At 39.4% G+C, this 16,415-nt stretch overlaps 1 protein-coding gene across 12 annotated transcripts in view; it reads right to left on the bottom strand.

The window, feature by feature from the left end:
• The window catches only part of NCOR1 (nuclear receptor corepressor 1), a 211,728-nt gene that overhangs the window by 150,176 nt on the left and 45,137 nt on the right, over positions 1-16,415 (bottom strand). For all 12 annotated transcript variants that reach the window (XM_069089582.1, XM_069089581.1, XM_069089584.1 and 9 more), the window contains exons 2-4: positions 14,503-14,671; positions 12,979-13,139; positions 8,867-9,059 (exon numbers count right to left, since the gene is read on the bottom strand). In XM_069089582.1, coding sequence (XP_068945683.1) covers positions 8,867-9,059; positions 12,979-13,139; positions 14,503-14,610 — 462 coding nt within the window. In that variant the 5' untranslated portion in view covers positions 14,611-14,671. The remainder of the gene's footprint in view (positions 1-8,866; positions 9,060-12,978; positions 13,140-14,502; positions 14,672-16,415) is intronic.

The following is a 16,415-nucleotide window of genomic DNA, read 5'->3' as shown; positions in this document are numbered from 1 at the left end:
ACAAAGTAGTAGCCAATTGATGTGGTGTTTCTCTGATCTGGCCTTCTTTCTACTGCTTCATTTCATTTAAGTCTTCCCACATGTCTTTGTATTCTTCATACTTGTAATTTCTTATGGAGTGGTAAGATATCCCATTATGTTCACGTATCCCAATAGTTATTTTTTATCACTACAAATAAAATTGCTAGGAATATTTTTGCACATATATGTCTTTTCCCCACCCCTTTCACAATAACATCGTTAGAGTCCTGATTGTAGAATCACTCCATCAGAGGAAAAAGTCTTACAGCTTTTTGAAAACTGTCCTATTGTTCTCTAAAAATGCTACATCATTTCATAGCTTCACTAGCAATATGTCTGCCAGTTTCACATTCCCACTAACAATGAATTTTGTCCTTCTTTAAGTCTTCTTTTCCTGAATTTAATAGTAATCAATACTAACTGTAGGAATAATCTGATGGTATCACAGAATTGATTCAATTGTCATTTCTTTAATCATTTGTTGTTGCTGAGTCATTTCAGGCATGGCCAACTCTTCATGATCCCAGCTGGGGTTTTCTTGGCAAAGATAATGGAGTGGTTTGCCATTTCCATCTCCAGTTCATTTTTACTGATGAGGAAACTGAAACAAACAGGGTTAAGTGACTTGCCCAGGGTCACACAGCTAAGAAGAGTCTGAGGCTAGATTTGAACTAAGTAAGTCTTCCTTACTCTAGATCCAGCATTCTATGCACTATGGCACTACCTAGCTGCCCCCATCTCTCACCATTAGAATTGGCAAAATTTCAAATTTTTTCCCAAGGTTCATTGGTTCAAAGGGGGACCAAAGTCAATGACTTCATTTTCAGCACTGCTTGGTAACCTTGTTGAGTAGGCCTTGCTTCTAGATACTACCTCCTCCTGAACTTGAGAGAATAACTACTTTCTTCTGGAGATTTTCCAACCTGTCTCAACTATCTTTCTCTGACTCCTTTCTAGGCACAACACCTTAAGGTAAGGATTGGCCTTAGCCTTGGCGATATGGATTTCTCCTCAAGTTTTGCTCATAATGCTGTACTTGTGGTCATGGTGATAACGATGTTAGTTTCCATTTATTCATCTATAAAATGAGGGTATCCTTTCTAACTCTAACATTCAAAAAATGAATTTTCCAAAGGCTGCCTCATATGTTTAGAGCTAACAACAAACCTGGGGTCAAGTGACAAGAGTTTGAATCCCTCCTGACTGAGTAGTCAGCTGTCAAATTGTAGCAGTGATAATAAACGTGCTACTAATGCTGAAAGACTGCTATAGGAAAAAGACTTTTCAAACTTTGAAGAAAATAAAATGTGAATGAACTATTATGGAAAACAAGCTATGTTCCCACTACAAATGTGGGATAAGTAAATAGTAGCTATGGTATTCAGCTGCATTATATTTAACTGTGACAGCAAACAGTGGGATAAGATTATCAAATTCTGAAATTTTAAAATTCTTAGTACTTTCAGGTTGCCTCATTTTTTTTAGGCTAAAAAGAAAAATACCACCATGTCTTGCAGAGCCCAGAAAATGTTCAATGTTTTCCTTTAACTACAAGTTCTTCTTTATTTCCTGAAGATCTGATTATTCAAGACCTTGCTAGGACACTTGCCTCCTGTGACTTTCTACATATATAGTCACTGCAACCATTTATATTTTTAGTCAGTCATGGAGAAAATTATCTTTATCTACATAACTATTCTCTGTGGTAAAGCTTCCTTCTATCAGAGTTAAGTAGATGCTGGAAAAATCAGACTACTGCTCAACAGAAATGAACATTCTGGTTATTTTCTGCATTATGAGCTGAAAAGTGAATGTAACTACATTAAAGTCTTCAAAAAATCCTAGTAAAAAGACTCCAGGATATGTCTGGGGATCCAATGTGTCAATTTTCTATTATCCCCAATGAACAATATTCCCTGCTACAGGATAGATAATGCTTTTAGCAGAATGATGCATACATAAAGGGAAGAGCAAGTGAAATTAGGCTTTAATAAGCAGGCATTAGCAAGACAAGTTTAAGGGTTAAAAGCTGAATGATCTTCAAACATATGATGGTTACAAAAGGAGACAAGCTAGCTGTTCATTCTGCTGTTACTTGAATGAAAGAAAAATGCTCACAAATGATAAGATGTACAGGGTAGGAGTCAGTTATATGGGAGAATTCCAGATGCCAGGCTAGGTTAAAGTGGCAAGCATATTCAATGTTTCTAAAATCATTATGAGGCTTAAAGTCGCATTAATGGCTGTACTTATACATAAAAGTCATCTATAAGGAATTACTAAATGGGACTTCAAATCTGTCAACTTAAATTTTGTCTGTCCTATGCTATTATCCATGCTACCTTATTCTCCCAGGGCTCAGGGGAATTGGGGCACAAGAAAAATGAAGTAAGTAAAGCCTCAGTAATTTGAATATGAGCTGCGCTAGGTTTTCTTAACATTATCCACAGGGATAATTTGTTAAACAAATCAATGGTATAAAATAACACTTGTCATAGGAATATTTACATTTAAAAGAATAAATTTTCAAGCCCCTGATGAGTACCCCTAGAAAAATGTTGCTGGTTACCAGTCTTAACGATACTTCATTTGAATCGAGTCCTGCAGTGCCTTTCTTTGGCCACATCTCCATGACTTAAAATGCATTACTATTTATATTCAAAAGTAATAAAATTAGAATCCAGATGGGCTTGTCTGTTTCTCTCTGTAAATGACTTGAAATAAGAAAAATTTTATTGAACCTGCAGTTTGATTGGGCAGTATTTGCTAAGGAGGTGTTTTATGTGGGGTTTACAAGGAAATAAGGAGGAAACAGAAGAATCTTTCATACAGGTTAGCATGACTGTCTGGAACCTACAGGATGGCCACCAGGTGAGGATTTTTTTTAAATACAAGATCAATTAAACACAAAAACAATTCATTTCTGAGCAGTTACTTGGTGCTTCTGCAGCAGGATCCAGCAGTAACAACATAAAGGATGCCACAGATTCCCTATGTACATTAACTGAACTTTTGGTACTCTGAAAGTCCAGCTCTTAAGGCTCTATTAACCATTACTGGAGTAAATGAACCACATCCATACAAACCCTCTCACTATAAATATAACTAGGAGCTATAAAGAAACAAGAAAACAACCTCTCATGCTCTTCCTTACAAAAGATAACTATCAGGAAGAAAACTGGAGCTTGTGCTCCAATGGCTGCAGCAGAGAGAAAAGGGAGAGGAATTTTATGGAAAATTTGACAAAGTCATGTCAAGGTAAGCAAAGAGAACAGCAAAAACCACCTTGGGAAAAGTGTTCTAGGGAAGGAAGAAGTGCTGTGCAGGGGCTTTAGGCATTATATCAGGTCACTGTCAAAGCTTCTGCAAGAGAGGAAACCTGAAGAAAAGCAACAAACTGATCTGAAGGAGAACGAATCTGTGGGATCTGCAGTGACAGGATCTCATTCATGACAAACTCTAGCACCTTTCATGCCTGATAAATGATGAGTGCAAAGGCCATTCAGATTAAATAGGAGAAAAAGAAAAGAGGGGCAATGAGACATACACCAGACATGCTCCAAAGGAGGGCAGAAGGGGCTCAGGAGGGAACACGGAGACACTGAGCAGTGCTGCTACGAGGCTGAAATACACACGTTCAGAGAAAACCCCTCAGTTTACCGTACAGCTCTCTCTTTGGGTTTCTCTTTGCACATGGAAAGTGCGCACCTGCTGATGTTTGCCAAGTCCATAACTATCACTAAAAAAGAATGCACAGATAGAAAGAAAAGGATAAAGAAAGGCTTCATGGACCAGATGAAATGCGCTGCCGAGGGGCACAATTTTCAAGCTCTTTCAAAAAAAGGAAAGATTCTACAAATAATGGAGAACTTCACAGCAATGGTACTTCTACCAAAATATGTGTGGGGGGGGGGGGGGACTGGCTGCCACTTATCTGTGGCCTCCCCAAAAGCCAGCGGCAGTGGTGAACAGCATACAAGGCAGGCCAGTGCCCTCCCAGCCCTACACCAACTTGGTCATCATCAGTAAACATTTCTGACAGAAGCCAAACCAAGTACTGGGTTTAGTCTTGACTAAAAATAAAAAAGCAAAATAAATTTTGAAAAAGGAGTAAGTAAACTTTTACAAAAGATTTTGTTTTTTATGGCTGTACAACTAATAGAGGTATATACAAAAAGATAGAGTTCAGGGGCGGCCAGGTAGCACAGCAAGTAAGAGCACCAGCTCCAGTGTTGGAATGACCTGGAGATCGAATCCGGGCTCAGACACTTAGCACCACACCCCGAATTAACTGGCCGTGTAACCTTGAGCAAGTTACTTAACCCCAATTGCTTAGGGGCGGCCAGGTGGCTCAGCAAGTAAGAGCACTGGCTCCAGTGTTGGAATGACCCGGGGATCAAATCTGGGCTCAGACACTTAGCACCACACCCAGAATTAACTGGCCGCGTAACCTTGAGCAAGTTACTTAACCCCGATGGCTTAAAAAAAAAAGAGTTCACCTATGTTTATCTATTCTATTGATTTTTAAATGCATTTTATTCAACAGAAGAAAATTCAGTCTTGATTCTGCTTAAATGAAGTGTTTCCAGTACACACATTAAAATTATACAAAAGCCTATGCAATGAGAAGCAGACCACCAATTAGATCTTATACATACGTAAGAGGAGCTTCAGAGAAACAATGAGCAAGGTTTAGAAGGGAGGAAAATACTTTTAGGGTAGATTACATTTGCAAAACTGTGACATGCTAAATGTAACTATGATCAAAAACCAATCCTTGCTCCAAAAGTACTACATACCAATCTCCTCCTAGAGATGCTATAAAGCAGTAAAACACCCTAATCTCAGGAGAATAACAATTATAAATAACTTAAGAGGCAAAGAAAGACATATATGTGGTAGGCATGAGAAGGCTGCAGCATATGGCTGACAATCCCTTGTGCTCAAGAAATGTAACAAATTATACTGATGACGAAATATGGAACCAGAAAAGAAAGCAGCCAAGTCACAGCCCAAAAGTGAGAGATAACAGCACTACAAAGGAATGAGAAGGGCCAAGAGTTACAAGGCAGGACAAGACCCCCTAGGGGAGAAATAGGTTCCACCCGAGGGAGATCATGGATCTGACTAGATATCATTAATGTAAACCATTCTAAAAGTCACTGTAATTAAAGGTAATGTTTCTAAGCAAGATCTACAGCAGCTCATCACCAAGCTGTCTCTAGGAGGAGAATCTCTGGGCCATGTCAAGACTACAAGAAGAGTTGTGGTCTGCAACTGTGGAAGGACACTCCACACCGATAGCAACTTGGAGAATGCTACAGTATTGAGGCCAAATGATTACATCAGCATAGATGATTTAACAAACTGCTAGACTTGAATTTTTAAACAGAAAGCAATGAAGAACTATGTTGATCATATTGAATTTAAAAACGGCTCATTTAAAATTATCCTATTTCTAATACAGGGAGGAAAGGGAGGTATTTTCAGTGAAACCTAGTGCTCAAACTGAACCATACCAAAAATCTGTACTATGTTCTTGCACACCTAAGACATCTCATTGATGTTTCTTTAGTAGAAAATGTCCCACACATTATAAGGCAATTTCAAAGGGATGCCCAAATTATTTCACTTCAATGGAATTTTGTTACATCAAGTGGACCCTGGGTTAGCATGTGGAAATTATCTTTTATAGCTACTCTTTAATTGTAACAAAATTAACTGGTACTAATCACACTCAGGTAGTAAAAGAAGAATAAAATAAAGCTAAGAAAGTAGAACCATGGGGCGGCCAGGTAGCACAGCGCATAAGAGCACTCGCTCCAGTGTTGGGATGACCTGGAGATTGAATCCTGGGCTCAGACACTTAGCACCCACCCAGAAACACCTGGCCGTGTAACCTTGAGCAAGTTACTTAACCCCAATTGCTTAGGGGTGGCCAGGTGGCTCAGCGAGTAAGAGCACCGGCTAACCTTGAGCAAGTTACTTAACCCCGATTGCTTTATAAAAAAATTTAAAAAAAAAAAAGTAGAACCAAATCTTATTTATTTTTTCAGTAACATTTAAGAAAATTCTACATTTTATCAACTGAGTAAATTTCTTGAAATTTACTACCTTTATAGAGTCAAATTAATAAATCTCTTTTACATCATAAAAATGTGTTTTAAAGTGCAAATTATTTTGGGGATGGCTAGGTGGCACAGTGCATAGAGCACCAGTCCTGGAGTCAGGAGGACCTGAGTTCAAATGCAGCCTCAGACACTTAACACTTACTAGCCATGTGACCCCAGGCAAGCCACTTAACCCCAATTGCCCTGCCCTCCCTCCTCCAAAAAAAAAAAAGGAAAAAAAAGGTGCAAATTATTTTGTTGTGCTTATTTTATCCAGTTCCTTTACCAAAATGTGGTACCAATGCTAGATGAAAGTGTAAGATCAGAAATTAAAACAAATCATCAGGAGGAAAAGAATCTGGGGAGAGTTCCATGTCCTAGCAATAAGAGACACTCATATCTAATGTAGCACTTTCCATTTCCCAGAGTACTTGCCTTACAATAATCTTGTACAAATGAAGGAACTTAAGGTGAAAGGGATCTGGCAAAGCAGAACCTGAGCCTCAAGCTTCTGACTCTAAGTCTCCCCCGTACACAGAAGCCATAATGGACCTGAGAGATGATTTAATTCAAACTCTCTATTTTATAGGAAACCAAGCCAGAACTCTTCCCACCATTCTGTCCCCTAAAGGAATGAAACACTTTGGCCCAGCTTCATGCAATGATCCCAATCTAAAGCTATCAATATAAATACTACAGGAAACATCGGGTCAAGGTCGGCCCCCTGGCTAGGCTTGTTTTCCTCCAAGCAGTCCCTTGAATGGACTGGATGGACCAGAAAAACCCAAACTCAGGTTGGGTCCAGCAGCTAGCTAGCTCTTGCAGACCAGTTTATGACCACCATAATAACACTTTTAGCACTAAAACAATCGGAAGATAGTCACCTTCTGAAAAAGATCAATCAAAAAAATGTACACATATGCATTTAAAATGTTTCAATAATTAAAAGATCAAAAGTCTACATAGTCTAAAATGGTATTTTAGCTTGAGGGAAAAGTCTTGTGAACACTTCTACAAGCCTTTCAGTTAGCCTAGTTGTTGAACAGAAAGATTTTTTTTTTTAAAGCTAACACTTCTTAAACACTTCACTTCTAAAAATACTGTTTCTTGAAGCCTACTGCAAGGGCCATGCTACAAGGCTTCCCTGTTATTACTTAGGCCCAAGAATATCCCAGACAGTTCTTGACAAACAAAAACAAAGATGGAGAATCACTGTACCCTGAAACATGATTTGCACCTCTGCACCACTGATCACATCAGACTTTCCTAGAAAGCACACCCTTTGTTTTCCCACCAGCCTCCCTATCCTTGCACCCAGCTCCAACGCCACCTCCTTGAAGCCTCTCACACAACCTCAATCCTTCATCTGGAATACCCCTATACCTTCTATATCACTGATTTGTCATGAATAAGTCTAGTAAACGCAATAAATATCTGACTGTACCAAAATGGATGACATACAGTTTAGATTCTCAAGGATCTTACCATCCAGCTGGAAGGATATGGACACAGCATTAAATAACGTGTTAAGAGAAAAGCACCATGAAATTTTCAAAGAACGAAGACCTCCTATGTCTACTTTCCTCTGAGGGCTACACTTTTGATTCTCCTCCCTGACTTGCTCTACAAGGCATACAGAAACATCATCACACAGAGGCCTCAAATTGAAAAGAACCCATTGCCTTGGCTGGTTTCCTCCTACAACCTCTATCAGGAGGAGGGCACCTGGGCCACCCATGTCTTCATTTGAATCCAACCTGCATTCCTGACTTGTCTCCCAACTTTCTTTACAATAGCACCACAGGATAACTTCTTCCTCCCCCCTTTTCAGCCTCCTTCCCCATAAGAACATAAACTCCTCCAGGTCAGGGACTGTCATTTTATCTGACTGTATTTTTATTCCTAGCACTTAACAGCACAGCACCTGGCTCAAAGTAAGTACTTAATGAACACTTATGGACTTGACTTAACTAAAGGGGGTGTCTATGTGTAGATCTCATCTCTCTAACTAACATGGAAGTTCCTAAAGAGAAGGCCCATATTTATACTGCTTCTTATCAGCCATGGCTCTATCAATACAAACATGCAGGTAATAAATATGGCAATCCTCTTCTGACGTTCTTTTGCAGGAACTCAGAATGAGACAGAAAACTGAAATGTCTACAACGGAATCATTACTAATTACAACAGTACACAGTCAAATAAAACAGAAAGTATATTTTCATATAGATTTCCTGTAAGCAGGAAAAACGACATTCTTTTGTTCACACTCTTGCAGGAAGTTCTTCCATCAAAATCTTTTCCAATTAAATATTTTCTTTTAACATTGTGCTAACTGTTGTTGCATAGAAAGAAATAAACACTGTCTAGACTGTATTTAGTGTTCAAAAATTGTCAAAAGATGTTTTTCTCTTTACACTCTGGGTGCTATGGAATTTTTTAAAAGCTGAAAAGACAATTCAATGGAAATATTTCTTTAATCTCCAAATTGTCATTAACAATTCCCATTTAGTCATTAAAATGAACGTCTCTTAGTTGATGACATACTTCATTTAAAAGTCTGAAAAACTTCCAGTTAGACTTTATTTTTCATAAAATGTTTATCTGCTCACGGGCTAACTAAAGTTTGAAAGCCTATCCTAACTCTACTTTTCCTCCTGTAGACACCGAGTTTCAACACAGTTAAACAAACAAACCTCCAGCTCCTCAAATTAAGAGACCCAATATTCATTTACCTTCTTAACCTCTGTAGATGTCCGCAGCCCCTCTGGCAGTGTGTGTACTAAAGGCAAGACAGTAGCACTGACCCGCTGAAAATGTGTATCAGAAACCTGGTCCAGCCGAGGCCGCTTAGCTTCCAGGGAATCATGGTCCACCTGAGAAGGACCTGGATGAAATTGCTCATACCCAGTTCTCCTTTCCTGAGGCCTAAAATGCACAAAAGAAGTCAAACTTTTAATGTTTTGAAAGTGTACAATCTGTCTCTGTAACAACTCCACCCAGCCTTGAAATAAATGCTGCACTCACTTTCAAATGGAGATTCAAAGAAGTTAACAATTTCTCTAAGTGAAAATGAAAAAAAAGAAACCTTTAAATGGTAACGCTCAGAACTTTGAATCCTACTACATTGGTGAATTTCTTTTTTAATTTGTAAAGTTATGTTTGGGGTAGTGAATGACAATAGAATGGACTGGTGATTTGTTGATGCAGGGGGATTTCTGTTGTGGAAAGTCCCTCTACCATATGTTTTGGCAACTCCTCTAAACTCCCAGTCTGGGGCACTGAGAGGTTATGTAACTTGCCAGAGGTCAAAAGGAAACCAGAAGCAGAGCTAAGACTTAAATCAAGATCACTCTGCTGACAAAGCTGAGACCGCCTCCATCACTCTCCTGCCTATCAGCGCTATGCAGAGCTCAGCACACTGGGACTGAAAGTCTGAAGCAGTGGGTAATACTAAGAATCACTGACATTTGACTTTCAAATGTAGCATATGATTCAATAAGAACAGATGAAAATAACATTCATATTCTTTTGCATTCCCCAAAACCCTCAACTGAGGCTAGTTGAAAAAAAATATAAAGCCTCCAAAGGAAATAAAGAAAACCTAGCAGCCAACAGGGAGTGACAAGTGATGATTCACAGACTAGATAAAATACACACAAGGGATCTAGTGGGCCTCTGTGTGTATGTGCTGTGTCTAAGGACGCTTACGTGTTTGCATGTATCTGTGTCAGAGTATATGTGTCAGTGTATGTCTGCATGCGCCTGAGTCTTGGACCACTAGAGGGACCATTTTCATCCTGAAATAAAGAGAAAACCTGATAGCTAACAGAAGATGGAAACAGTCTTAGACAGCAGATGCTTAGCAAAAGAAAGTCAGATCAATCTAAGGATATAAAGAGTGATGAGAGCAAAGGTGACGTAGGCAAGAAGCTATTATTTTCAAGTTTGTTTGAATTTATCTGTTTGTATCCCTGTTCTGTGAGGACTTCCATAATAATTTGCTAAAGGATTTGACAGGAGATTTTAAAAAGCGTGTGTAAAAAGAGAAAGTTGGGAAAATGTTCATTTTTTTAAAGCCACATCAACTTTAGGTCCTCTCCTTCAGCAGCCCCACCTGCCAAGGTGCCAGGAGGGAGCAGCTTTGTTCTTGCCTGTCTCTGCCACAGGCCAAGTCCTGTCAAAGACCCCAAGCAAGTCAGGCCTCCTTCCTTCACACTCTCCTACCAATCACCTGAACATTAGTAATCAAGCCTTTGAACTGTCATTTATATCTTTGAAGATTTAATTTCTATATGCTTATGTGTTTTCTCCCTAGTTAATACTATAAGCCCCTTGAATCAAGGCAGGCTTAGACTGCATATCCTATTCTATTTGAAAGAGCCCTGTACTTTGCATATAAATAAGCACTCAATCAATATTTGACTTAATTTGTTTATTTGACTGATAATCTTTAAGTTCACTGTTATTCAGTCACTATTTTGCTTTAGTACCTGTATATTTTAGACTCATATCTCCCACAACATTTCACTCAAGAGATGAACAAGTTTTCTATCTTTCCAGGTCAGAAGATGAAACAGTACCTAAGTTATAGATTGTCGTTTCAATAACAAATTTTCTATATTCCTCACAGCATTCTGTCAATGCTCAGAATCTCATGTGCTCTTTAAAAATCACAGACAGCGGCGGCCAGGTAGCACAGCGAGTAAGAGCACCAGCTCCAGTGTTGGAATGACCTGGAGATCGAATCCCGGGCTCAGACACTTAGCACCCACCCAGAAACACCTGGCCATGTAACCTTGAGCAAGTTACTTAACCCCAATTGCTTAGGGGCGGCCAGGTGGCTCAGCGAGTAAGAGCACCGGCTCCAGTGTCAGGATGACCTGCATCAAATCCGGGCTCAGATACTCAGCACCACACCCAGAAATAACGGGCCATGTAACCTTGAGCAAGTTACTTAACCCCGACTGCTTAAAAAAAAAAAAAATCACACAGACACCAGACACGCAGGATCTTGTGTCATTATTACCAAAGACCAGCAAAAATAAAAGAGAAATGATGGCTTTTAGACATAATACTTAATATGACACAATCATAACTTAACAGAACATGTGATTAACATGCCAAATATCCTGGCAGTTATAACCCATATGTAAAGTGATTCTGACATATAAATTTTCTTTCTTGACTATCTTGAAAATAAAAAATTTTAGGTATTAATTTGGTTAATTTGTTAATTAAATTAATTTAAATAATATTTTAGGTATTAAACTAATTAAGTATAATTTATAAAGGCAGGAAAGGGGGAGAAGGCTTTAAAACGCGTCAGATCATTTTGGAAAAAACAAACCAACAACTTGCTTTTGGACATCAGCTTGGGCTAAAAGATGAAATCTACGATTCAAAGGATTGCTGTATCATATTCATGAAAAAACACTTATGCTCATATTAAAGCAATCAATATGTAAATTTTTCACACAAAAGGTTAGGACTTAATTGATTTTTTTTTCCTCACTCAAAAAGTCTCTGAACCATTATGAGTTTTTCCTTATAATGTTATCTAGATATTTTATTTTAAAACATTATATAGGCAGATAGGTGGCACAGAGGTTGATGTGGGGAAGATGAGAGTTCAAATCCAGACTTGGAAAACTTCCTAGCTATGTGACCTTGGGTAAAAAACATAACCTCTGTTTGCCACTAGGGAAGGAAATGGCAAACTACTCCAGAACCTTTGCTAAGAAAACCCCATGGACAGAGAGGCCCAAGAGGTGATACAGAGTCAGATACCACTGAAATGACAAGGTTATCTAAAGTGTGATCCACACTAGAGTGAGAGAGCCATCTTGAACTGATTCAATTTTATCTCCAAATGAGAAAGGAGTTTCTTTAAAAATGGCAAAAGAGCTTTAACTTTCACCCTAAATACCAATAAGGAGGCATCTGAAAAATTCCGAAAGCAGGTTTTGATTTGTTTCCTTTGTTCTATAAGTGTAAACCCAGCTCATTACACTTTTCCAACCAATGAAGTATTTTCCTGTTCATGACATTTAAACTACCCCACTCAGGGCGGCTAAGTGGCTCAATGAATAGAGCACCAGCCCTGGAGTCAGGAGGACCCAAGTTCAAATCTGGCCTCAGACACTTAATTAACACTTACTAGTCAGGTGACCCTGGGCAAGTCACTTAACCCCAACTGTCCTGCCTTCTTCCCTCCAAAAAGCAAAACAACAAATTTTTTTAAAATAAATTGCCCCATTAGCTCCACTGTTTCTTTCTTATCTAGAGAGAGAAATGCCCTCTGGTGAATATTCAAATAGATGAATTATATACAGTTGAAATCTAGGAAACATGTGGATAGTAACCATCCTATAAGTATTCTTTAATGTAGCTGTATGATCTCATCTAACATAATCTTAAATAGTACCAAGTTTTCTGAGTCAAAATCCCAATTTCTTAAACTAATAGAAGTAATAAGAGTCTTTATGAGATTCTGGAAAGTCAGAGGGTTAGGGAGTCAGAGGACCAGGGCGACTGCTTGAGGTCAATTTAATTTAAAATACTTGAGACTGACTTGAGACCAGAGAAGAAAGGATAATAAAGCATGCACAATGGACAAGTTTTAGACTTTCAGTCCTTACTCTATCAGACTGATATTTACGACTAAGAGAAGCCTGCCTATTATAAGAGAAAACACAAAGATACTGAGAAAGGTAGTTTCAGTGGTAAATTAACAATTTTAGATGTGTTTATGCGTGTGTAAAATTTATGTATGTATTACATACACACTTATACATATACAAACATTCCACCATTCACCTTGAATGAAAAGTAAAGAAAAACCTACCTGTCAGAGCCTGGGTGAAATTCTGAAAGCAAGGAAGGTCTCCTCCGCAGCTGCTGCTGCTGCTGTTGCTGCTGCTGCTGCTGCTGCTGCTGCTGTTGCAGAAGCTGTGATGCCTGACTGACTTCAAGATGAGAAGATCGATAATCAGGTACTGCAAACTCCTAGTATTCAAACAATAATAAATCATCAGTTAGTGAAAACTATAGAGTGACATGAAATCACGCTACACAAAGGTACACAGATAGTCACAAGCAATGTTCACAGACAATGCTTAAGAAGAAACGAGGCTACGAACCTGAATCTTCGCTGTCACTGCCCCAAAATTGTACATTTTTGAAATGCTCCTTAAATACTCCCTGTATTTCAGTAAAACACAAAGTATTTCAAGTATAAACCTATTCATGTAATTTGGCTCATATCAGCATTTTAATACTTCCTTCCTCTCAACATTACCCATTTGAGTCCTGGATAAAATTCTATCATATCTATGCCAAATTAATACTGCAAAGGCCTTCCTATCTTTAGGAATCTCACACACACACACTCACACTCTTAAGCTGGAAGTAAATGACATTTTTCTTTTGAGATATCCACAGCTGGAAACAGACTTGACAGCTGAAGTCCCTCTCAGAACACCCAGTCAATGTTCCTTCGTACCTGGACCTAAGAGCTTAACATACATCACCCGCTTCAGGAGCAGAAATCAGGAGTTCTCTGAGCCTAAGCAGATTTGGGATCTGAGAAACACCTGATACAGAGGAGAAAAAAAGCCTATGGGTGGTAGTGGTAGCAGACAAGTTATGTCTCCAAATCTAGACGGTGGCATTGTTTTAATGTAAGCATTGAAATGTTTGGTGAAAATGTCCAATTTTATCTTAGATATAAATCAAGTTAAATTGTAGGAAAGCTGAGGTGATCATTACTTCTAATGGTCAATAAGTAAACTTCAATTTAATTCTTAACTAACACTCAGGCCAGATGCATGTAACAAGGAAGCCCAAGGGGTGAGAGCTGATCAGCAAAATGAAACCTTTTCCCATTTGTCCCACAGCAAAGGGCAAAACCTTGGAGAAGGCTTAAAAACCCTCCAACACTGATAATCACTGGCCCTTTACCACCAATGGTTCCAGTGTCCCCACTCTAAGAGTCAATCACAGTGGCTGTTCCAGGGCAACTGAGCCCCCTCCCTCTCCTCAGGCTGATCTTTGCACCATCCCAACTTTATACACACTCCCAGGGAGCCAAAAATACTCTATCCACAAACCGTCCCAATCTACCTCCAACCTCCAGAAGCCAAGGCAATGGTGGGCCTGTCCTGAATACCACACCAAAGCTGAGTGAGGGAAGAGACCTGGCATGGAATCATTGCTCCTGATGGCTGTCCTTGTCACGCAACTGGGGATGTCATTTTATGTTTTTTCCTCTTACATGACAGTGGGATTTGATCATTCACCAACATACATATATAAATAGGGAAGAAGAATACATTTGTAGTATGTGGAGCTAGGCAGCTCTCCTCCTCACCTGCTGATGGCGAGTGGTAGGAAAGGTATACTGGGCAGAGTGGGTAGGATAGCGACTCTGGTCAGTGCTGAAGGCTCCCTGGTTCGGAGGGTAGCCTGAACTTGACATTATCAGGAGAGAAGTCTTCACTGGGCTGTGAGATCAAGCATTCATGGTTCTGAGAAACCACCTACACCAAAGAGAACAAAGAACACTGATAAAAGCTAAGGCACCAAGGGTACCTATACTACGTTGTAGCTGTAGTTACTTAAACAAAACAATAATTACCAATAAAAGCTTTTTCTAATGTATTTATTTAACATAATGGAAGATATAATAGTTTGAAAAATGTTAACAGGTCTTACACTTTTTTAAAGTGCCCCCAATATAATCATGAATAATGTGAGTAGTTACATAAGTTTCTGAAGGGTAGCATAAGATTAATTATGAAGGTTGGCAATCCTATTAATAAACAATTAATAAAAAAACACCACCGTTCTCTGAAAATGTGTTTATCTTTAAGTTGGATTGAATTTTTAAAGACTACAATAAGATGTACTATTTCTGGGATTTCTACAGTTCCACAAATGAAGACAGAGACTAAATCCATGATTTCTTGGGACCCAGGACAATCCCAATACTGAAAGTGCCTCCGCCCAAACAGGTCAGTACCTTCTCTGCAACTTAAAAGAGACTTATAGCATATGACAATAAGAGGTTAAGAAACTTGCCCAAGGTCACATAAGTCAGGAAGTATCCTAGACATAAGAGTCCTGCCAAAAAATAATGAGAATCTACCTTATTTTCTTTTAAGCAATCGGGGTTAAGTAACTTGCTCAAGGTTACATGGCCAGTTGTTTCTGGGTGTGGTAATGAGTGTCTGAGCCTGGGATTCAATCTCCAGGTCATCCCGACACTGGAGCCAATGCTCTTACTCACTAAGCCACATGGCCGCCCTACCTTATTTTCTTTTAAGAAAACACTGAAGGGGCGGCCAGGTAGCACAGTAAGAGCACCGGTCCCAGAGTCGGGATAACCTGGGATCGAATCTGGGCTCAAACACTTAGCACCCACCCAGAAACACCTTGCCATGTAACCTTGAGCAAGTTACTTAACCCCAATTGCTTAGGGGTGGCCAGGTGGCTCAGCGAGTAAGAGCACCAGCCCCAGAGTCGGGATGACCTGGGATCGGATCCAGGCTCAGATACTTAGTACCACACCCAGAAACAACTGGCCATGTAACCTTGAGCAAGTTACTTAACCGCAATTGCTTAAAAAAAAAGAAAAGAAGAGAACGCTGAATAGGGTAAAGTGTAGAGGACTGGGTCCCTAGTTTTCTACCTCTGTACTCACATCTAACTGTTAGCTTCTGGTGACAATTGGCCTCAGCTGGTTGAGACCCAGTGCACAAAAGAGTCAACTCTCAATTGTTCATGCCAATAAAGGACAGAGGTGAAAGAGAACAACTCACATCTGTACACTTTAAAGTGTACAAAATTCTTTCCTTACAACAATCCTGTGAGGTAAGGGGTGCGAATACTGCCCCTGTAATCAACAACTTGATTATCTAACTAGCAAGTATCAGAGGCAGGATTCAAATCTAGGTCTCATGATTCTAACTCCCAAGCTCCATCAATAATAGCACAAATCAGAAGCCTCCTTTAGCCTTTCATTCAGAATCCTAAAATGATTATTTTAAAACATGGCCTTCTCGAGGTATGGGTGGTGTAACTAGCATTTCAGAAAAGCAGGTCAACAAACACAATCTCTGGCAAATCTGACCAAGATGGGAAGGTATGTCACTTGACATGCCTGGCTATTATGTCTGTCTGTCATCTGAGGGGCAGCCTGTTTGGAGATGTCCATCACCATGCTGGTCGGAGGGAGATGAATGCTTTGGCCAAGTTGGCCTATCACAACACAGAGGAGAAGCT

The sequence above is a fragment of the Petaurus breviceps genome, unplaced genomic scaffold, assembly GCF_028583685.1.
Source record: "Petaurus breviceps papuanus isolate PSGF00001 unplaced genomic scaffold, PetGlider_PUasm1.0 186, whole genome shotgun sequence".
NCBI classification, from domain to species: Eukaryota; Metazoa; Chordata; class Mammalia; order Diprotodontia; family Petauridae; genus Petaurus; species Petaurus breviceps.
This window is presented reverse-complemented; position numbering and strand designations above follow the sequence as displayed.